The sequence below is a fragment of the Paramisgurnus dabryanus genome, chromosome 11 (assembly GCF_030506205.2).
Source record: "Paramisgurnus dabryanus chromosome 11, PD_genome_1.1, whole genome shotgun sequence".
In the NCBI taxonomy this organism is placed as follows: Eukaryota; Metazoa; Chordata; class Actinopteri; order Cypriniformes; family Cobitidae; genus Paramisgurnus; species Paramisgurnus dabryanus.
The window spans coordinates 6,860,101-6,885,603 of NC_133347.1; the positions used below are offsets into that span (position 1 = coordinate 6,860,101).

Consider the following 25,503-nt stretch of genomic DNA (forward strand, 5'->3'; position numbering starts at 1 on the left):
AGAATAGAATAGCATTAAATGGGAATAGAAAAGAATAGAATAGAATGGAGATAGAATGGCGATAGAATAGATTACAATAGCATAGAATAGAATTGAATGGGAATAGAATAGATTAAAATAGAATAGAGAATTATGGGAATATAGTCTAATAGAATAGAATAGAATAGAATAGAATAGAATAGAATAGAATAGAATAGAATAGAATAGAATAGAATAGAATAGAATAGAATAGAATAGAATAGAATGGGAATAGAACAGAACAGGACAGAATAGAATGGGAATAGAATAGAATGGGATTAGAATAGAATAGAATAGAATAGAATAGAATAGAATAGAATAGAATAGAATATATAAAAAAAGAATAGAATATGGGAATAGATTAGAATAGAATAGAATAGAACAGAACAGAATAGAATAGAATAGAAATGGGAATAGAATAGATTACAATAGCATAGAATAGAATTGAATGGGAATAGAATAGATTAAAATAGAATAGAGAAGTATGGGAATATAGTCTAATAGAATAGAATAGAATAGAATAGAATAGAATAGAATAGAATAGAATAGAATAGAATGGGAATAGAACAGAACAGAACAGAATAGAATGGGAATAGAATAGAATGGGAATAGAATAGAATAGAATATATAAAAAAAGAATAGAATATGGGAATAGAATAGAATAGAAATGGGAATAGAATAGATTAAAATTGGAATAGAATAGATTACAATAGCATAGAATAGAATTGAATGGGAATAGAATAGATTAAAATAGAATAGAGAAGTATGGGAATATAGTCTAATAGAATAGAATAGAATAGAATAGAATAGAATAGAATAGAATAGAATAGAATAGAATAGAATGGGAATAGAACAGAACAGAACAGAATAGAATGGGAATAGAATAGAATGGGAATAGAATAGAATAGAATATATAAAAAAAGAATAGAATATGGGAATAGAATAGAATAGAATAGAATAGAATAGAAATGGGAATAGAATAGATTAAAATTGGAATAGAATAGATTACAATAGCATAGAATAGAATTGAATGGGAATAGAATAGATTAAAATAGAATAGAGAAGTATGGGAATATAGTCTAATAGAATAGAATAGAATAGAATAGAATAGAATAGAATAGAATAGAATAGAATAGAATGGGAATAGAACAGAACAGAACAGAATAGAATGGGAATAGAATAGAATGGGAATAGAATAGAATAGAATATATAAAAAAAGAATAGAATATGGGAATAGAATAGAATAGAATAGAATAGAACAGAACAGAACAGAACAGAACAGAACAGAATAGAATAGAATAGAATAGAATAGAATAGAATAGAAATGGGAATAGAATGGAGATAGAATGGCGATAGAATAGATTACAATAGCATAGAATAGAATTGAATGGTAATAGAATAGATTAAAATAGAATAGAGAAGTATGGGAATATAGTCTAATAGAATAGAATAGAATAGAATAGAATAGAATAGAATAGAATAGAATAGAATAGAATTGAATCGAATTGAATAGAATATAATGGGAATAGAAAAGAATGGGAATAGAATAGATTACAACAGCATAGGAGAGAATAACATTTTGTTGATATCTGACATTTTTACAGTGTTTGTTTACAAGAACCTTTCTTATTTTGTTATTTTTATAAGATAATTGTTTTGTAAAATAATCGTTGTGTCTCACTATATGTCAATAATTTGTTTAAAGAAGAAAGGTAAATGTGAATTCTTACAATGCATGTTTCAGATACACTGTTAGAAGAAAATGATCAATATATGCAGCTGTCACTGGGGCATAGGTCATACTTTTAGGTACAGATATACATTTAAAATTTGTTGCAGCTGCCAGTAACTTACTGTAGATTTAAATGTATGCTATATTTACTGGCAACAGTTTGTTCAAAGTTAAATAAACATTAATCATTAACAAGTCTTTGTCTTTACAGAATAAAACTATAAAATAACAGCCTCATGCAAAGCATTCTGGGAACATGAAATCCTGATCAACCATTTTTTCCCCCCTTCAGATTTTGGTTTCCAGAATGCTTTGCATGAGGCTTGTTAATGTTTAATGTTCATTTAACTTTAAATAAACTAAATAACATACATTTAAATCTACAGTAGGTAAACAGCTGCCAGTCAAACTTTTAGTAAATATGTACCTTTGAAAGACTTTCTATATAACTTATTACTAATAAGCTCTCTTTGGTATGTACCTTTGGGGTACTAATAATATTAACTCTTTAGGTGCTGTACTTTTTGAAAGGGTACCACCTCAGTGACAGCTGAGATACGTATTTTATCTGTATCTCACTGTATTTTTACAATTTTTTTCTCACACTGTGCCCTAATGTGTAAATTCATACTGTTTTAATTGATCTTGTTCATTTACAATCATCATCAACATTTTTACAATATAGTTCACATCATATATTTGTGTACTCTTGTTAATGACAACATGGCTAAACATTTTGGACTTGTCATTTTGATGGGACTGACATGTTCGCTGACTAAAACGTACTTTTGAGGACTTTGAACAAGTTACAGGCTTTTGCAGGAAGCCCATGATGTGTTGTATGAACTGTTTTAATAAATACTATTCGCAAATATTAGGTAGTGTATGATTACTCCTGTCATTAGATAAAAATCACATGGAGGTTTTTCATGACTGTGGGATAGCCTTAAAGACATTTATAGTATTTTGTGTTAAGTGGGTATGACAGAGAGAGTGGGCACACGTCAGCACATGTCTTCAGTTTGTTTGCTGGCCAGGCAACTTTCTAACTAGTCACTTTTTTAACACATAATGGTTGCTGTCATAACAGTAATATTTCTGTGAAAAACCAAGATTGCGATTCATACAGACACTGCGTGACACAGCGAGCTGACTAAGTGAGAATATTTATGTCGTGTGAACATAACCAAGCGTACACTGGTGGACTACTCAGCATCACGTCATTATCTGATCAACTTTATAGATGTTGTAGATATTGTAAAATGTTTAAACCTACAGTTTAAACAAAACACACAAAAAAATAGAATTACAAAAGATAAATGCAAACACTTTTTTATTTTTGTATATATTTATAAAAATGTAAAGTAAAAATACATGAAATAATTTTATAATAAATACAAAACAATATATCCAAAAACAAAGCAGGGATAAATCCATTATTAAAACAAGAGCAAGGTATCAAAACATATTTTCTTTATAATCCCAAAGAAAGGCATTGCAAATTCAACTCAATGTACAAGAAACAGCTTAAGAAAGCTCTCATTTGAATTAAACAATGCAGTTTAAACTTTTCATTTACAGTTTTTTTTTCAATTGCTTTGGCTTAATTCTCAAATGATATTTTTTTTCAAAACAATAAGTTCAGATCTTTGTACAATTAGTTTCTTGTTCACATCACATTGGGATTTCTTATTGATTTAAGCAAATGCAAGTGTTTTGGCACATGGGTGCAAAGAGTAAATACAATTCTTTACAGTTTGCACAATAACTAAATGCATATGGCTTTTTGATCAAAACTGATGAGTTAATTCTCAATGAAACTCTTTACAACTTCTCAAATATTTTTCATCGTGTAAGCCATCACAAACCAATGAAGTTTGGGAGCATATACAGCATGTAGTTTGCCCACAACACAATCACTAATTTAAAAAAAAAATCGAGAACTGCCGTAACTGGAAGAGCAATCTGAAGATGTGTACGAATACAAGGAATCTCATTGCAGGGAATGGGTGCGGCATTCAAGGAGCATTTTCCCCTGGTGCATTGCAAAGGAAAACATCAGATGTACATGCAGTAAATGCAGTACAAAATTAAATGTAATGTATAAATAAAAAATTTCATATTCTGTTCAAATATCTGTCAGGTCCACACATTTTGAGGGTGGTATAAACACCCTCCCTTAGATTTCTAGTCCCCTTAACAGCCAGGCCATCAGGTTCAGGAGGATGTCTCCACCACGCACTTGATATAGATGGTGTCATCCTTGCAGTAGGCGTGCTTAGGCGACCTCAATTTCCCCAGTGGGAAGAACAGGGGGCAGCCGCTGGCCACATTCATCTCAGAGATGGGTCGGTGAAAGGAAGCAGAGGAGAGGTCTGGGCGGAAAGCGTCGATGACATGCTCCCTCTGGTTCTGATCTATGAGAAAGAACGTAACCTGCCAGATATTTGCAAGACAGGTCAGTGTGGGTCACAGAAAACCCTGATAAAACATGACTGAGGAACTAAAGCAATTCTGATTCATTCCTCAACCGAAGCTACTACTAAAGGGGTCATATTATGTATTTTTTATTAGATTTTTTGTTCTGATGTCCACTATTTTGGTAGTATCAGTGAAATGATCAGAATATATAAGAGATTTTGATCAGTTCAGATAGATAAACAGACAGGCAGATATAGGCAGACAGACAGACAGACAGACAGACAGACAAATAGATAGAGATAGACAGACAGACAGACCAATAGATAGGCAGACAGACCGAAAGATAGGCAGACAGATAGGCAGATAGATAGACAGACAGACAGACAGACAGACAGAATGATAGGCAGGCAGACAGATAAATAGACAGATAAACAGACATACAGATAGACAGACAGATAGATAGGCAGACAGACAGATACACAGACAGACAGACCGATAGAAAGGCAGACAGACAGAAAGATAGGCAGACAGATAGGCAGATAGATAGACAGACAGATAGGCAGATAGATAGACAGACAGACAGACAGACAGACAGAATGATAGGCAGGCAGACAGATAAATAGAAAGATAAACAGACATACAGATAGACAGACAGATAGATAGGCAGACAGACAGATACACAGACAGACAGATAGATGGGCAAACAGACAGATACATAGACAGACAGACATATAGATAGGCAGACAGACAGATACACAGATAGATAGACAGACAGATATATAGATAGACAGGTAAACAGAGAGATTGATAAACAGACATAGATAGGCAGACAGACAGATAAATAGATAGATAGACAGATATATAGATAGATAGACACATATATACATAGACAGGCAGACAGACAGATAGGCAGACAGACAGATACACAGATAGATAGAAAGAGAGACAGATATATAGATAGACAGGCAGACAGACAGATAAATAGATAGATAGACAGATATATACATAGGCAGGCAGACAGGCAAATAGATAGGCAGACAGACAGATACACAAATAGATAGACAGACAGACAGACAGACAGACAGACAGACAGACAGACAGACAGACAGACAGACAGACAGACAGATAGATAGATAGATAGATAGATAGATAGATAGATAGATAGATAGATAGATAGATAGATAGATAGATAGACAAACAGACAGACACATAGATAGATAGATAGATAGATAGATAGATAGATAGATAGATAGATAGATAGATAGATAGATAGATAGATAGATAGATAGATAGATAGATAGATAAACAGACATATAGATAGGCAGACAGACAGATAAATAGATAGATAGACAGGCAGATAGATAGGCAGACAGACAGATACATACATAGATAGACAGACAGACAGATAGATAGGCAAACATACAGATACATAGATAGACGTACAGACAGATAGATAGATAGACAGTCAGACAGACAGATACAAAGATAGATAGACAGACAGACAGATAGATAGACATACAGATATATAGATAGACAGGCAGACAGACAGATAGATAGGCAAACCTACAGATACATACATAGACAGACAGACAGACAGATAGACAGACAGATATATAGATGGACAGGCAGACAAACAGATATATAGATAGATAGATAGATAGATAGATAGATAGACAGACAGACAGACAGACAGACAGGCAGACAGACAGACAGATATATAGATAGACAGACTGACAGACAGATATAGATAGACAGAATGACAGACAGATAGATTGGCAAACCTACAGATACATACATAGACAGACAGACAGATAGACAGACAGATATATAGATGGACAGGCAGACAAACAGATATATAGATAGATAGATAGACAGACAGACAGACAGACAGACAGGCAGGCAGACAGACAGATATATAGATAGACAGACTGACAGACAGATATAGATAGACAGAAAGACAGTCAGACAGACAGATACAAAGATAGATAGACAGACAGACAGATAGATAGACATACAGATATATAGATAGACAGGCAGACAGACAGATAGATAGGCAAACCTACAGATACATACATAGACAGACAGACAGATAGACAGACAGATATATAGATGGACAGGCAGACAAACAGATATATAGATAGATAGATAGATAGATAGACAGACAGACAGACAGACAGACAGACAGACAGGCAGGCAGACAGACAGATATATAGATAGACAGACTGACAGACAGATATAGATAGACAGAATGACAGACAGATATATAGATAGACAGGCAGACAGACAGATAGATAGATAGGCAGACAGATACACAGACAGACAGATAGATAGATAGGCAGACAGATACATAGACAAAGAGACAGACAGACAGACAGACACACAGACAGACAGAAAGATGGAGGGACGGACGGACGGACGGACCAGCATGCAAACAGATAGATAGATACATAGATATATAAATCGATAGACATACAGACAGAAAGATAAACAGACAGACAGATAGACAGAAAGATGGAGGGAGGCAGGGATGAAGGGAGACAGGGAGGGAGGGCCGGACCGGACGGACGGACCAGCAGGCAAGTGGGCAGACATTCAGACAGATCCAAAGATAGATAGATTAAAAGACAGAAAGAAAAAAGAAAGAAAGACAGACAGACAGACAGACAGATACAATCATACAAAAACTGATGGATAAATAGGGATAGACAGGCATATAAATACAAACAGACAGACAGAGATAAAGATAGATAGATAGACAGACAGATAAATAAACCTTACAGACAAATAGATACACAGATAGATAAACAGACACCAAAACAGATAAATACAGAGACAGACAGACAGATATAGATATATAGATAGACACTAGACAGATAGATAGAAAGGCAGATAGATACAGAGACAAACATATAGATAGATATAGATGTTTGTATGACCGCTTTAATGCATAAATTCAGCATGTGTTTTTTATTAATTAAGGGAAGGTAGAGATGAACAACATCATCCATTCATTCATTCATTCATTCATTCATTGCTTGATTATAGTTTTACCTTGTGTCTAAATGGCCATGAAAGAATGGGGTCATATTCTCCTTTCATTATAACAAAGAAAAGAGAGATGTGTGTTCCTTTTCCAACTCCATCTCCATTCAGATAGAGCCGCATGCATACTTTGAATCCATACCTGGCAGTGTAGAAAGCTGAAAAGATATTTCATTGTCATTTTTATTGTATGAAACCATGATGGCTTTTAGTTAAAGCTCTAAAAACACCTATAGGTAATCCATCTTTTATCTTAATTGTATTGGAGGAATAGTTATTCTGATCTCATATTCTGTTAAGACAAAAAAAAGAAGCAAATGAAATTGTCCTTTTTCTCTATTTGTCTGTCTATTACTATTATGCTTAAAGATACATATACTGTACTGTACCCACCAGGCAAACAACCCAATTTCAGCCTTTATAGCTGCTTCACATTTGTTGAAGCACTGAAAACTGAATGATTTTTTACTGTTTACTAGCTTCAGCTCAATCCTTCGCACTCTTTTTATCAATAGACATAGATTCTCCCTCAATATATGATTAACAGCTGGCATTATTTAACACACAGTAGATCCCCTAATGATACAAGCCTCAAATATTACAGCAGGGCCCATATAGGGGGTCCACAGTAGTACTGCAGGGGGTCTGCCAATTTTGCTTAATTTTAAATAAATTTTTAAAAAGAAAATATTTCACTGAGAAGATACGAGCTCTGGTACCTGGCGAGTACTGACTGATTTTATGTCCAGTCGCCGCCTCTCTCAGTCTCTGGGTGACATCACACAAACGCCAGAGAAAGGTGCCATCATACGAGACGTCCTGCTGGGCGCTGATGCACTGCTGTAAGGATGTAATTTGAATGTCTTTTCTGATCATCCTCTGCTGTTGCTCTGCCACCTGAAATGTGATGGAAAACCATTATGATGGATGAATTATCCAAAGGTACATATTGGCCCGCTGCTAAAGTGTGATATTAATGTATCATTATGGGCCTTCAGAGCTGGTTGAAGTTGGCGAGACATCTCGAGAAATAGAAAGATACTGTGTACGTCTCTATCTATCTTTTTCCATGACAGCACTCACCCAACTGCCACACAAATCTATTTTCAACAACTCATTCCCTCAATATGTTTTCTCTAGCCTCTCTTCATTTTTAACATTTCAAGGGTGTTACCACAGCTCCCACGTGTTAAATAACAACTACAAGTTGAGCGTCAGAAAGCAGTCGCTATCATTTTTTGCACTTTCCGGTGGAAAAAAAGATGAGCAGAGCAACAAATAAATAAGCATTAAAATGATATGATATGATAGTTTTATGCGAGTCCTGACTTGATTTATACAGTCTGGATTTGGACGACGATACAAATAGATGCTACATCAAAAGGACACAAATATATTTCAAAGGCTCATATAGGGTAGTTGTAACATAAACACATTAATTATATTCAACCATACTGCAGATTCACAGTATGAGGCCAATGCATGTAAAACATAGAAAAGTAATGAAATCTGTTATTTGCACACACTGCAAATCAGAGCTTATTAATTTAGAAAAAATCCTGATTTATTGCTATTCAGAATTGAATTAAAAGTAGCTTTTAAATACTAATTAAATCTCTAAATTTGAAATGAGGCAGTAAACAGTATTCAGAAATGTAATTTGATTTCACATAATATATCATCTTAAATATTATGCATTCCTGGACCACAACCAGTCATAATGGTCATTTTTTTAAGTGAATAAGCTTACATTAATGTATGGTTTGTAGGTATAGGACAATATATAGCAGAGAAAATTTGGAATCTGAAGGTGCAAAAAAAAAATCTAAATATTGAGAAAATCTAATTTAAAGTTGTCCAAATGAAGTCCTTAGCGCTGTATCCACTCACAAAAATAAGTTTTGATATTTTTACGATAGGAAATGTACAATATATTTTCATGGAACATGATTTTTACTTAAAGCAACACTATGTAGTTTCCATGTAAAAATGACTTACAGCTCCCCCATGTGGTTGAAAAGCGCAACAGTGCCTGGTATCAGACACTCTTCTGCAGGCAGGGGGAGGGGCGGAGCTGTGTTTCCTACCCTCCACCGCCACTTTCAGAGTGTGCTTGTAGCAGCTAGGAGGCTGCTCGGGTTGCAGCAACAGTACAATTTGTCCAGTTAAAAGTTGTCCTATCACTGAAATGATTTTAGAGACATTATTTAAAGGTAAAAAAACTACATAGTGTTGCTTTAATACCCTAATGATTTTTGGCATAATTGCTTTTTTAATTTTGACCCATACAATGTATTGTTGGTTATTGCTACAAATATACCTGTGCTTTGTGGTTAAGGGTCACATATATTAATATATTATTCTAATATTATAATGATCTTTAATATATTAAATAAATATATACAGCTTATTTTCAGAAGCTTTTTTATTTATATAAATGATTACATTTACCTGGTACAGGTGTAAGTACAATTAAAGAGTTTGGTTCCAAAACGAGATAATTTTTCAGAAATCTTGTTTATTGATAGTGCATTCCATTTAATATCAATCAAACTGCAGTTAGTTTGTTTTAATTTAAGCCATCATAACTAAAATATTCAACTAAGTAGCACAATAAAACACAATAAAAAAATGTTTTGGAACCAAACTCTTCGTTTGTACGTTAGTAACACTTTACAGTCCAAATGAAGTTACAAAAGCTGTCACTGAGGCCATATATTTTCAAAAAGAACATATTTGTACCTAAATGTACATATTAGGACCTTTAAAAGGGTACCGTCCCAGTGACAGCTTTTGTACCTGACAGTGTGTGGTTGTATTTGATAATGTTAGTTAACGCATAGTTAACAAAGTAACAATGAACAATACTTATACAGTATTTATTAATCTTAGTTCATTTCAATAATTACTAATACGTTTTAAAAATGTGTTAATTAGTTTAATTAGTTAATGCACTATGGACTAACATAAACAATTGTATTGGCATTAACTAACATTAACAAAATAAAATATTGCTCATTGTAAGTTTATGTTAGATAATACATTTACTGATGTTAACAAATAATCTTATTGTAAAGTGTTACCAGTGGGGTTATTTCACAATCAAATCTGAAACAATAAAATTAAAATTTTGATGTCAAAATTGTTTTTTTTTATAAAAACAACAGTGGCAGCTCGTGACTGCTCTTCCGAGGGGTCCAAATTCAAAATATGTGTTCGGAGTGTCATTTGTGTTGCTCGTGTTTTCAAAATATGTGTTTGTTGCATAATGTGAATCATGTGCATCACATGTTTTGTCAAAATAAGTGCCTGCTGCACACGTGTCAAAACCGTTTTTGATAAAAGAGACGCTCACGTTCACAAAATACACGCAAGACACTCCCTTAACAGTAAACTCTGAATACGTATGAGATTATGCGAGTATCTGGCAAACGAGAGCATAAACCCTTTAGACGCGTCTGCAGCAGGCACTTATTTTGACAAAACACGTGATGCACATAGGTTCACGCGACGTGCCGAACACATATTTTGAAATTACAAACCACACAAATTATGGGCTACATACATGTTGTGACGAACTTCGCATCGTGTGCCCTCAAAAAAAAGTCACCGGCTGCCACTTATGTATTGGCATTAACCAACATTAACAAAATAAATTATTCCTCATTGTTAGCTTATGTTAGATAATCCATTTACTGCTGTTAACAAATATAATCTTATTGTAATGTGTTACCAGTGGGGTTATATAACAATGAAATATGAAACAATTAAATTCACATTTTGATGTTGAAGTTTGGTTTTATAAAAACAACGTGGGGGAAATTTTGTGGTGCAGCTGTTTTGATGAATGTGTTAAGGGCTTTGACAATACTTAATTTCTTTCTACATATGAGGGCAAAATAGGCATAAATTGGCATCATAGGCAAAATGTAGGCTATTAACCCTGGAATAAAACCAGTCATAAGGGTAATTTTTATTGAGATTTATATATCATCTGAAATAATATATAATAAATAGGCTTTCCATTGATGCATGGTTTGTTATGATAGGACAATAATTACAGTTTTTCTCCATTGGTTTGGCTCATTTCTTGAAACAGAAATTACATTCTCAAAACAACATGGACAAACCTCCAAACCACTTGGCAAGTGTTCACAACAGAATTGAATTTCTCATTCATTTCATCAAATTGCAAATGTCTAAGTAGATGTCTCAATAGCTCAGTACATCTTTGCAACTGATTAAGTACAGGTAGCCTACATTTAGCACAATTTCCAAGTGAATAGATCTTGTTGATCTAAACTGATTGGTTGATTCTCAGTCTAATGGTTGTTCACACCAAAATGTGTCAGCGTCATTTCATTGTATAAGTCATCACATGCACAATAGTCTGTTCAATTGGCAAAATTAGTCAAGAACATAATACCATGAATAACATATATGAATGCCTTGAACATTTGATAAATTTATTACAGCAATTGACAGTCAGGTAAAACTAAAACTTGACCAACAAAGTAGGAGTTTACGCTTTTGTAGAGAATAATGGCATTGGAAGGAAACAAGGCCCCTCACATCCTCGTGTTTGTGGATGAAGCTGGCTTCAACCTGGCCAAGGGCCGAAGACGTGGCCATAAAATTATTGCCCACCGGGCCACGGTGGATGTCCGAGTGATGCCATATCTGAGAATGGTGTGGCCACTCACATCCCCAGTCTTGGCCCATACTATACACAGATGCTCCTCATCTTCTTGGACCGCCTTCATTTTGATTTGATCCCTCAAAATGAGAAAGGTCTCGTCGGGCCTCACCTACCACAATATGTCATTGTATGGGACAATGTGAATTTCTACAGTGGCCTGCTAATCAGAGACAGGTTCACTACTCATCCAAGGATGGTCATGGTGTTCCTACCACCTTACTCTCCTTTCCTCAATCCTATTGAGTATTTCTCCTCTAGGAGGTAGAAATATATGAGCATAGGGCTCAAAATCAAAGGTCCCTGCTCCATGATGAACGCTGCGTGTTAGGATATTACAGGAGATCAGTGTAGGGGATGGTTGCGACAGGCACGCCGTTTTGTTCCCTCGTTGCATCGCAAGGGAGAATAATACACTGTGATGTGGATGAGAATCTGTGGCCAGACAGACAGCAGCGTGTGGATGGTCAGGAGGGTGAGGATGGTGGCCAAAAGAGGAAGGGTGAGGACAGCGACCAGTGAAGAAATGTTAGTTCTGAAACTCCCGCATTATTTACAGCAGGCTGCATATAATTTTCATTGTTTTTTGTGTTTATATTAGAGTATATTATGCTTTATATATTTTATTTTGGTCTGGTGTATGGAAGTTACTTTTTGTGTGAATAAAAGTCGTTACAATTTCCTTGGCAGTGTGAGTGCAATGTGTGGTGTCAAACCTTGGATGCTACTCTTCCCTAAAATAATATTTTTTTTCAGTTTTATACACAATTGTATTCTGTTAGCTAGAAAAATACAGTACAGTAACCATTGTCAATAAAGGCTAAAACTGAAAGGTGGACATAAGAGATATTTCAATGGTCCCCTGCCATAGTGACAAAACATCTAAACATTTCGACTTGCAGTGCTTACACAATGCCAAAGGGACGATGCATTTTGGGGGCACTGACTGTTAAAATGAGAAGGATATTTAGTTTTGACACATGAGTGAACTATTTTGGGAGAGGTATGAGCTTTTGCTGGTGAACCATGGTGTTGTGCCGAACCATCCACTTTATTTTGACAAAAGCACCAAGAGTGTTGAGAACGTCCGGTCTGTTTCAAGAAATGAGGCAAAGCAGTTGAGAAGGATATTTGCCATTTTTGTGGCACTGACTCTTTATATGGGAAAGGAATTTAGTTTTGAAGCATGAGAGAACAGTTTTGGGAAATATATGAGCTTTTGCAGGCAAGCTATAGTGTTGAGCTGAACTGTAAGACTGTTTTGCCAAATTATCTTAGAGTTTTGAGAATGTAATTTCTGTTTCAAGAAATGAGCCAAACCAATGGAGAAAAACTGTAATATATATATATATATATATATATATATATATATATATATATATATATATATATATAAATAAATTGTCTTAGGAACACATATTATTAATGATAAATAAATGTGTGATACTGTATATTTACGGTAGGAAATTTACAAAATATATTCATGAAACATGACCTTCACTTAAAGGACAAGTTTGGTATTTTAGACTTAAAGCCCTGTTTTCAGATTGTTTATGGTGAAATAGAACGGTTTTGACTGAAAGTCGAAATTTCAGTCAAAACCGTTTTATTTCACCATAAACAATCTGAAAACAGGGCTTTAAGTCTAAAATACGGAACTTGTCCTTTAATATCCTAATGATTTTACTAATAAAAAAATCTATAATTTTGATCCATACAGATGTATTTTTGGCTATTGCTACAAATATACCCGTGTGACTTACGACTGGTTTTGTGGTCCAGGGTAACTAATACAATTTCACCATCTGAACTTACTTTTGCTTCTAGGTGTTGAATGATCTGTTGATTGTTCTGGTTGTCTCTCTCCAGCGCAACCACACTGATTTGTGTCTTCTCGACCTCTCGGTTTAAAGCTGAGATGATGTTCTCAATGACCTGCACTCTCTGCTGCAGGGCGTCCAGTTGCTGCCCCACGGCAAGTTCAGCCTGGTCGTCATGGAGGCTGAAAGCCTTATCGCTGACACCAGAGTCACCGCCATCTGTCTCGACCTCGCCCTCACCATGAGAAATAAGAGAAGCTCCACTCTGTCCAGGCTGAAGAAAGTCAAGGTTTTCGTGATGGCCTCTCTCTTGGGAATTTAATGTACGCTGAAGACCCCTGGTGACCTCCAAGAGAAGCTGCAGATGACCAACGTGACTGCACGATTCGTGGTCTTTGACTTTATCAACGTTTCCCTGAAATTAAAGACAATGACTTGTCGTAACAAAACAATGCAATTTAATTCACCTCCTGATGGTTAGGTGGCCTCATTGAAAATCCAAAATGATCTTATGGAAAGTTGTGTTATATTCACGCAAAGTTTTATAAATTTATTTTTGTCCATGGCGTTTTTATGAGTCTTGAGCACGAATGTCTTTTTCGTGACACTCGCACAAATTTCTATAAATAGTTTCTTGTGTCCGTGGCACGACTTTCTTTGGGCTTGGGGTTAGATTTGGGGTTTGGGTTAGGATGTACTTTTATGCATTGGTTTCTACATGTTTTTCTTCTGCTTTTAAAACTATTCTTGCCTGGAGTTGGGGTTAGGGTAAGGATGTCTAAAAATGTAACAGAAAGTGATTCTAACCCCAAGCCTAAGCGTAAGAAAAGTTAGGTAAAAGTTATTTAACATTGTAAAGAAAAGTAAAGCTAGTTCTGAGAATAGGTCTAGCAGTTGATTTTGTAATTTAATGCACTCTGTAATCTACTGTAGATTTCAGAAGCCACATTTTATTTAGCGAATAAATACAAAACTCAGAAAAACAGGTTCTTTATCAAAGACTTAATAATGCTGTAATTTTATAAAAATACCAACCTTGAAAGGACAACCAACTTCTGAGAAAACACATGGCTCTTTCTTTTTGGAGTTGCTGGGTTGATCTTTCTGCAAAAGAAAAATACTTTAGATTTGTTTGCACATATACTGAAAAATCTAGAGTATAATATTTAGTTTTTGACCAAAATTCCACCTTTTGTCTTTTTTCTGCTTTTGCTGTCTTCTTGTCTGAGTTGGGGCATACATGCTTCTGTAAATACAGTCAGAATATTTACTAAAACACATTCCACATACATCTTTCTTCATACACTCAGAAAAAGGTATAAGAAGGTACAAAAAATTGTCACTGGGGAGGTACTTTTTCAAAAAGTACACTTTTGTACCTAAAAGGGGCATACTGATACCTCAAAGCGTCAAAGGTACACATTGCCATCTTAGAGTTACATATTGGTACCTCAAAAGTACATATCTGTACCAAAATGGTGAATATTAGCACCTTTTTAAAAGGTACTGTACCGTCCCAGTGACAACTTTTGTACTTTTTTTTTTAGAGTGTTTTTGAAGAGTTTTGTTCCAAAATGCAATAAAAAACATAAAAAAAGAGTTACCACCAAAATCAATATTGTATTTGGTCAGTATTAAATAGTAAATTTTACGCAAAATCCAATATTCGCCGTGTTATTCTGTCATCTTATCTCCATTTCTTTCCAAAACGCGATAAATGGCAGTTGTCCTTCTCTGCAAAAGGCAATAAATCTGCTCAACAAATCACAGTGCACCATTTCACGCATTATAAACAATAAGGGCCGTGCTTTGAATACACACAGAATCCTTGTTTTCCTCATCTACTTTGTACTTCGTGAACAACAAACAAACAAAAACAAAATAATAATTTTGATGGCATTGATAAACCTGTGGTGGTTTCTGTGGCGTTGAAGAAACGTAAGCCATCAAAATCAAATAATTAACGTGAGAGGCACTCAGGTGAAAGAAAAAATACGGCTGTTGTTTGTTCTCACACAACAACATCAAGCTTCTGTCATGCTAACATAATGACCCCAGGGGATCTTATGAAAAACTGCACATTATTAAACTTATGACGTATTTACTCGAAATTAACAAAAATCTAATAGGACCAAAACATTTTACAGCTGATTTCTGTCAAAAAAGATCAGCGACGACATCCCAAGGATGACAGCAGCAATGACAGTGTTCTTAATATGACAAAGTAATTTTTTGATTAATGCCATTAATGTTTCTTTTTTAATCATTGTATACCACTAGTCAAATAAATGTATATAACATGGCAAAGATGAATGCACATTTATAAATTATATTGATTCAATAGATTTATAGCATTTTGAAAAAAAAAACTTGTTTTGTTGAAAAAATAATCAGTTTTTATAAAAAAATCTTTGAAAATCAAAATACGGATTTGAATTTTTTATGTTATTATAACCTAAAGATGCTATGTGAAAGTTTTTAACAGAAAATAGTGGTTTTAATCTTGTCACTTTCTTGGTATAGAAAACACATTTTTTACCCAAATTAGTCAAACTGGATTTATTGCGTTTTGGAACCAAACTCTTCACTTGTTTATATGAGAAATGCATTGCATTTGAGAATATTTTAAGTAAAGTGCAGCTTTTGAACCCTGATGTCTAAATTCACTGCTTTATTCCCTCTCTTTTTCCTCTAATCCAGGTCCCGGAGTGCAGGTCCCGACGGGTGAAATGGATAAAGTAATATGGGACACCAGCAAACACTGGAGACTGTGACTGTGGCTTAAAACGCAAACCACGGGGCATTAGCCAAGGGCATGCTGACCCAGAACAACTCCAGCAAAAAATTGTTAGAATCTAGCTAACACTGTTGAACTACTTCACAATAAAATCATATGTAGATATTATTTATATAAATAAAAGTGAACCTGTCTGTGAAGACCAGGCTAAAGTCTCATTATCAAATCTAATTATGAGATCAGAAACATCAAAGTTTCATTTTAATCTTTAATTTCTACATTGATTTTTAATCTCTGACAGAATCTTACTCAGTTAACATTAAATATATTTTCACAGAATGTGTATGTAGGATAATTTGATGTAGAAAACGATAAATCTAAAAAAAAAATGACTTTTGGGTTTTTACAGGCGGTGAAAAAAGTGACAAAAAATAATGTCCAGGATTAAACAATTGACATCTTTGCTCTTTATTTTTCCAAAAAAAATATTAAAAATGCATTAAAGGTTTTGTATGCCTGTTGCATTGGGTCCACAAAAGAGGATCAACAAATATTAATAACAGATAAAATTGTATTAAGTCTATGCATGTCTATGCACGTGCAAGATTTTCATTTTTCTATGCATTTTTTTATTTTTAATGAAACCAAGATTCCTTTATACACTTTTTATTTTGTCCAATAATAAACATTCATTAAAAATGTTGTTTTGTCCATTTTGAACTCTACACCCCATATTTTGATGGGCATTAAAAATAAATTGTATGCATATTCCTCTCCCCAGACATTACTTTTGGCCACTACTGTACTGTACTGCATGTATGTATGTATATACTGTATATGCTGTTTGCGACCTTTAGATTCACCAGCATTATATCAAACACATGGAAATACACAAACTTACCTGGAGATCTCTAGGTGTCAGGACAGCAGAGCAAGAGGTACATGTTGTCTTATTGTTAGGGCAACCTCTCTCCAGATGTGTGGCCAATGCCTTCCTCTGAACCATAATGCCGCAGCCGATGTTACAAGGAATCAGGGCATATTCACACTGACTCTGATGATCCTGTGGAGACAGTAGCAGATGGAGGAAGTTTTTAGCAAATAAAGACTTTAAATGTGATCTGTCCCATATGCAGAAATATGAATATAGCACAAGAATCAGATGTACTATCGTTTTGGCACAGGTGTTATGTGGTGCTTTTACAGCACCTGTATGCCACAGACTCAATATGAGTCAATTTCTATTGTTTATTGTATTGTCTAAAGATTTGAGTGAATTTCTTTTGTCTAAATATTTGTGAGCCTGCATGTGTAAAAGAAGGGGCGACCTTCTGAACTTTATCATGAAGCCAACAAGGAAGTGACTTAAACTGCAATTTATCGACTGGCCACTAGAGACGGGCTCCAATCCCATAGACCTTCATGTTAACCTGATAAGGAACACTGTGCCGTACACGGCACACCCCCTCCCTTGCACGTGAGGCTGCATTACGTCATTGTAACTTTGAAGCATTAAATCTTCAAAATATACGGTCATGCGGCACATCGTTGTAAAGCTTAGACTTTCGGGATTCCATTAAGCGCACAAAGAAAGCATAATATGATTTTTAACATTCATAAAACTGTAATCTAGTTGTTAGTTACCTGAACCGGGCGGCGCCGATTTAGGATATTTACTTACCTTCAAAATCTTTCCTTTATCCGCTTCGGTGAAATTGTCCAAAACAAATTGTTCATAAATCCCCAAAAGTCCAAGGAAATGGAATATCCAAGCCTTTTAATCCAAAACGATTTGTTCATCTCACAATCTTGAAGTTTCTGACCGAATTACGATATAAATAGTGTATACAATAAGTTCACTAACAGACATTCATTCGAATCTTACTTTTCATTCATGATTTATAATGAATATATTCGGATGTCATGTTTATTGTGCAACGTCTGAGGAACAAATGCGCCCCCTTGTGGAATTTCAGCCGTTCCATAAGAGGCTACAGTGCCCAACTTTACAGCAGGAAAAAATATGTCTACAGCCTGGTACAAAAAGTGTTTTGGCCTATATAGCAATTTTTTCCCTTCATGACAACTGTGAGAGAGGGTGAATTGTTTTGTAACTCATCTGTGTAAATTACACTCACCTAAAGGATTATTAGGAACACCATGCTAATACTGTGTTGGACCCCCTTTCGCCTTCAGAACTGCCTTAATTCTATGTGGCATTGATTCAACAAGGTGATGAAAGCATTCTTTAGAAATGTTGGCCCATATTGATAGGATAGCATCTTGAAGTTGATGGAGATTTGTGGGATGCACATCCAGGGCACGAAGCTCCCGTTCCACCACATCCCAAAGATGCTCTATTGGTTTGAGATCTGGTGACTGTGGGGGCCATTTTAGTACAGTGAACTCATTGTCATGTTCAAGAAACCAATTTGAAATGATTCAAGCTTTGTGACATGGTGCATTATCCTGCTGGAAGTAGCCATCAGAGGATGGAAACATGGTGGTCATAAAGGGATGGACATGGTCAGAAACAATGCTCAGGTAAGCCGTGGCATTTAAACGATGCCCATTTGGCACTAAGGGGCCTAAAGCTTGCAAATTGTAGCCTCTTTTTCCTATCTGTAGTGGAGATGAGTGGTACCCGATGGGATCTTCTGCTGTTGTAGCCCATCCGGCTCAAGGTTGTGCGTGTTGTGGCTTCACAAATGCTTTGCTGCATACCTCGGTTGTAACGAGTGGTTATTTCAGTCAAAGTTGCTCTTCTATCAGCTTGAATCAGTCGTTCTCCTCTGGCCTCTAGCATCAACAAGGCATTTTCGCCCACAGGACTGCCTTTCACACCATTTTTTGTAAACCCTAGAAATGGTTGTGTGTAAAAATCCCAGTAACTGAGCAGATTGTAAAATACGCAGACCGGCCCGTATGGCAACAACTACCATGCCATGCTCAAAATTGCTTAAATCACCTTTCTTTCCCATTCTGACAGTCAGTTTGGAGTTCAGGATATTGTCTCGAGCAGAACCACACCCCTTAATGTATTGAAGCAACTGCCATGTGATTAGTTGATTACGTAATTGCATTAATAAGAAATTGAACAGGTGTTCCTAATAATCCTTTAGGTGAGTGTATATTAAGCCTTGAAGGTTTACATAATTAAGGCCATGGCCACTTGAGTGACAGGTACACTGCCACTGCTGTCACTACCGTCGAGCTAGGTAGCCGTGGTTTCAGCAACCAGCCACTTCAGCTTCACCCACATCCCGCCTCTTTACCCATTTTTGGTTGTCTGCGAGTGATGCATGGAAGGTAATGCCAAGATTGTGACGCCAGGCACCACCTACTATTGGCTTCAAAAAAGCGCTTCACAAAACCTATGGGTAACGTCAAAGACACTTCGTCCATATTTTTACAGTCTGTGGTGTAAACCCAGCTAAAGTAATTTTTTTGTGATTTACTGTTTTCTACAAGAAACATTCATTGATAATAACCTTGATATCTTTAATATTGACTGAGTAAGGTCATGTCAAAGATTAAAGTCAATGTGAAATCAATAAGTGAAATCAAATTTTAATGATCCAAATATCAAATTTGATCAATGTTACTTTAATCCAATATAAATATATTATAAATATAATTTTATGAATTAAAAGTTTTGGGCAAACTATTAATTTCAACAATGACTACTAAAAATAAGATAATGCTACTTTACATCTTAAGATTATCTTTTTACTTTCAACCTTATGATGTTCACTGGAAAATATAAAACCTACACGGCAGCACACAAATTTCCATTCTAATAGGGAGGTCATGAACAATACAGAAGTGCTTTCAGATCCTTTTGGGTACTGAAGGTAAAAACACAAAAGACGTCCATTAAGCAGCCGTGAGGGTCAAAGTCATCGAGCCCTCACAGTTTCTCCTCTACAAAACGGCGACCTCTAAAAGTTTTATGCAAGAACTTTCAATAGCTAAAATATGAGACTATTATTGTGCTTTTACATGGAGGTTCAATTCACTAAACTAGATAACATCCATGCAACGGTTTACAGCGAAGAACGGCTTTATGATTACATTTCTTAATAGCCGGCTCATGTTTAAAATAACCACAAAGCTACCATGTAAGAATTCCCGTAAAACGGCATCTTGTGGTTGTAACTAAGCCCCACTGCCTTTTTTTTAAAGAGTTCCTATGATTTATCAATGTGACGAAACAAAAAGCTACGGTTGCTAATATGATCTATAGAAGGACATAATCCACATAGCTTTTGACTCATGTAAAGTGTGAAAGATATCCGAGAGCATTGCAGTGTTCCCGGTTTTATGTGGATTTGCATGAGCTTGTTAAAATCCCTAAAATTTCCGACCTTACATAAACTGTATCTCAATGACTAAAGCAGATATCTTTATCTGACAGCTCAGAAATTAGGTCTCCCAAAAATTCACACGTATAGGCTAATCTTCACACCAGAACCAGGAGCTCGTAAAAGGCTCTGAATGACTAGATTACTTCAAAATGAATGTAGTCACAATGTAATCTGTATTAGAAAATAAGAGCCTCTGGATTAGATTTACTATCAAAATGAAATTTCAATAATGACATAAGAAAAGTACCTCAAAGTTCCTCAGGGTGCTTCTCCACGGGCAGCCTTGGTTAGCGCAGTGAACTTTCAGGTCCAAAATTTCCTTATTAATAGCTGCATCGTTGAAAAACTGCAGTGTGAACAAGAGGGGAAATTATAACAACTTTCCGAACCTGAGTCACGATCCTTTCACTTTTTTAACAGACTCTTTACTGCCTTTATCCAAAAGGTGAATGTGAACATAATTGTTAACTAAAAACGACGGACAGATGCTTTATCCAAAGCTACTGACAATGCATTCAATCCGTACAATATTTTATTAATATTTGTGTTCCCTGCATGGGGATCAAATGCATGACCTTTACATTTCATCGGAAATGCGACCAATAAAATATATGTTGGATTACCTGGTCAGTAGTCAAAACACTAGTGTCGTTTTCAGCGCTCTGGTCCCCTTCTTTACATTTCGTGCACACAAGGTCCTTGTTGTTTCTGTATAAAAAGTAACAATTATTGATATTATTCACATTCAAGACCCATCCACAAAAGCTTTCTTTTGCACGATAGGTTTATTATAGTAGATAAAGTTCTAAAGAATCTTTGACTGAAAGGTTCTTTGGGGAACCGAACATGGTTCTTCTATGTCATCGCCGTGAACCCTTTTAGCACCTTTTTAAGAATCCGTTTTAATATATGGACCTTAGCATTCATTATCATTAACCTACAGGTTAAATCCAGGTTAAAGTCTTATAATCTAATGATGAGATTTGGAGCATCCAAATTTTATTTTACATTGATTTCAATCTTTGACATCATCTTACTTAGTCAATAAAAAAGATATCAAGGTTATATTTTCACAGAATGTTCTTTACATTATGTTATATGATAAACAAACGTTTTGAGTTTTACTAAACAAAACATAAAAATAAATCACAAAAAAGACTAGCTGGGTTTTCACAGACTGCGTCACATATTTTACCCAACCACTGGTTGAAATAACAGTCTTAAAATAATAACGGTGTTATAGGTACTTCACAGTCATGATATAACCATTTTTTGGTTCCCCAAATTATAATTTAGTCAAAATTGTTTAATTTTTTTTTACCATTTTATAGTGCTTATTTTAAGGAGTTAACCCAACTTTTATTAAGAGTGTACAGTACTTACATATTTTTTTAATACATTACATTACATTAGATTAATATTGACAACAAATGACCTGAGGTGTAAAGTACTCGAGGACTTTTACTTAGTAATTTTTTTGAATCAGAATGGGTTTTTTTTAGCAAATTTTGTTATTTACCTTTAATACTTAAATACATTAAAATCTAGTTTGTGTACTTTTACTTTTATATAAACTTTTACTTTATTAGATTTCTTTATGTAACTAATTAAGTATTAAAGGATGTTTAATGTGAAATGACAGTGGAATAGAAAGTATTGAAGTAAACGAAAAACACATTTACTTCAACAGGTACTTTAACCCTATGACGATATTAAACTGTTAAAGTCTTTTATGATCATGAAAGATTATTATGAGGCATTTTTGTCTTACCTGAGCAGCCAGTTGATACACGCGAGGCAGTATCGGTGACCGCACACCGTCTGACGCGCTTTATTCAATACATTATTACAGTTACTACACAGATACTTCTGCTTCGGCAGCTCATCGCAGATGCTCTGAGGGAAACCCGACGGGTATTCATTTTCACCCGGCGTCGATGAACCCCCGTTTAAGGACTCTGGTACAACCGAAGCCATTGTGTTTTTTAAACGGAAACCTTTGTCTGCAGGAACAGCACGTTCTGATGATGACATATTGATATGCTTTTGACTTTATCGTGTACCCATGGTAAAAAACACCACGGGGTTCCCCCGGTAACAAACACCCGGAAATTTTGCGTTCTGCTTGACCAAAATGACTGCGTGCAGATCCATTTATTAGCCACATTTGGGTATTTTGTGAATAATAATAATTTAAATTTCTTTAGTACAAGAAACGGGAGAATATTTGATCCAGTAGTCTAGTGAAAGTGATACAAACTATTTTAAATACACTGGCTGTGTTTCAAAATCTAGTGAGCTGCCTACTTAGTACGCACGTAGTATGCGGAACTGCTGCATACATGTATAAACTTATTTTTCGCATATTCGTAATATTCTGAATATATGTAGGTAACAAGACATCATGCGTCAAACTTGTCTGGAAGTGCACCAATAATATAAATAGTTGATGCCTACGTAGACAGCTGATGATGTTTTGAGACAAACTCTCATCTATGGCGTTCTTAGAAATGTTTTCAGCTCACCGTCATTTCCGGTGACACGGAAATTCCCCACGTACAAAAATTGTGCTGTTGTTCCTGTGCGGTGGCCAAGCTTTTGTTATTTTTCATGTTCATCCAAGCCTGTTGTTAATAAACGGACGTTTCTGACATAATATTGTTATAAACGTTGGGGCCCTAAAAAGGGAAATAAAAGGTGTATGTGATTAGTTCCTAAATACTAATTTATTTATTTACTTGGTCCAGTAGGCTACTTCTTGATCAGTATTAGCTATTATACCCCATAAAAATGAGGTTTTTGTGCACACCACCTCAATAAATCTTGAACATAATAGTGCTTTGATTTTGTGAAATGAGCACATAAATCCTGATTGGATGATGGACCAAAACTGGTGCTTTTTATGAATGAATTTATCAAACCAAACCTTTAATGTTTAAAAAAGCATCTCTGGCTTTCACGAGTGGATTATATTGTGATGCAATTGACCTAAAGAGTTTAAGATTCACTTACGGGACATTGCCTTACATTATTAAAGCAGTCAGTCATAAACCACACATTCATGTAGACTAGGCTATGTTAATCATACATCATTTCGTTTCAAGAGAAAGTGGAAAAACCCTTAGACTGACAATTCATTTCACTCACTTTTAGTCAGACAGGATAAGCAGTTCCACGGTCTGTATGATAAAATATACAATTAATGATCAGCCATAACATTATGACCATCTATATTGTATAGGTCCACCTTTTGCAACCAAAACAGCCCTGACCCGTCGAAGCATGGACTCCACTTGACCATCAGAACCAGTATTCACTTTTTTAGCAATTTTCAGCTACAGTAGCTTGTTTGTTGGATTGGACCACACGGGCCAGCCTTCTTCGCTCCCCACGTGCATCAATGACCCTGTCGCCGGTTCACCGATTTTCCTTCCTTTTCCTTCCTTTGAAGACAAGCGTAGTTGATGTGTTAGAAGCAGGGGGTGGGGTATTCCCGGTCTGCAGTGTTCAGTACCTATCAAAAGTGGTTCAAGGAAGAAAAAGCGGTGAACCGGCGATAGGGACTTGGGCTGCCAAGGCTCATTGATGCACGTGGGAAGCCAAGGCTGGCTTGTGTGGTAAAAAATTTTAATGTACCTGATCAGAGATCAATCACAAAAAATTCCCACATTCAGATCACTATAGTGCAGTGGTTCCCAAACTTTTTCAGCGTGCGGCCCCCCTTGTGTACGGTGCATTCCTTCGCGGCCCCCAAAAAAATTTGTGACAAAAAACTGTTCTAAAACTCAACATTTTAATAAAAAAAATTATACAAAAAAGTAGTGCATTTGGTTAGTAGCCTTATTTTTTTTAGGTTTAATTACACAGAATTCATGATAAATTAATGTATTTTATAAAATGTCATAAAACTGGGGCCCCCCTGGCACCATCTCATGGCCCCCCTGGGGGCCCCGGCCCCCAGTTTGAAAACCACTGCTATAGTGCACGTTATCTTGTAAAATGCCAAGGATTTAAGAAGCACTATTTCTAATTTACTCATCACTCAGCAAACTTTGTCCCATTAAGTGAATGCTAAATGTATACATTATATATAAAAATATTTATATATAAATGAACTTAAATTGCAAATGTCCTTTTTGTATGAAATTAAAAAATATCAGTCTTATAATTTTGGACCCCACCTTTGTTTCTACACTGCAAAAAATGATTTTCAAGAAAATACATTCTTAGTATTTTCAGTAAAAATATCAAAAAGATGCTTTTTCTTGATGAGCAAAACGACCCAAGAAAATAAGTCTAGTTTTTAGACAAAAAATATAAAATTTAAGTGATTTTGTGCATAAAACAAGCAAAAAATCTGACAGTTGGGTAAGCAAAAAATCTTAAACAGTTTTCTTAAACACAAAAATCAAGAAAATTTCTAGATTTTTTGCTAACCCCATTGGCACATGTATATATTGTTTTTGCTTGTTTTATGCACAAAATCACTTAAATTTTCAAGAATTTTTTTCACTGCAAAAAAAATCTGCCAATGGGGTAAGCAAAAAAAATCTTGAAAATTTTTCTTAAACACTAAATAAAAAAAAATTACTTACCCCATTGGCAGATTTTTTTGCTTGTTTTATTAACAAAATCACTTAAATTTTAGATTTTTGGTCTAAAAAATAGAC

At 35.2% G+C, this 25,503-nt stretch overlaps 1 protein-coding gene across 1 annotated transcript; it reads right to left on the reverse strand.

Annotated features, from left to right (window-relative positions):
• Positions 1-3,078: 3,078 nt before the first annotated feature.
• Positions 3,079-22,893, reverse strand: traf1 (TNF receptor-associated factor 1). The gene is made up of 10 exons (XM_065248380.2): positions 22,605-22,893; positions 21,457-21,541; positions 21,081-21,179; positions 17,368-17,529; positions 14,919-14,975; positions 14,765-14,833; positions 13,725-14,144; positions 7,933-8,110; positions 7,223-7,371; positions 3,079-4,186 (listed from the first exon to the last, which is right to left on the reverse strand). The coding sequence occupies exons 1-10, from the start codon at positions 22,865-22,867 to the stop codon at positions 3,968-3,970; spliced, it is 1,701 nt and encodes a 566-aa protein (XP_065104452.1). The 5' UTR covers positions 22,868-22,893; the 3' UTR covers positions 3,079-3,967.
• Positions 22,894-25,503: the final 2,610 nt, after the last annotated feature.

Coding starts and splice junctions, on each gene's coding strand:
- traf1 (XM_065248380.2), bottom strand. CDS start 22,867: ATGTCATCATCAGAACGTGCTGTTCCTGCAGACAAAGGTTTCCGTTTA. Junction 8,111..13,724: donor TTCAACACCTAGAAGCAAAA/GTAAGTTCAGAT, acceptor ATCACATTTCAG/GTGGCAGAGCAACAGCAGAG. Junction 7,372..7,932: donor AATCAGTCAGTACTCGCCAG/GTACCAGAGCTC, acceptor ATATCTTTTCAG/CTTTCTACACTGCCAGGTAT.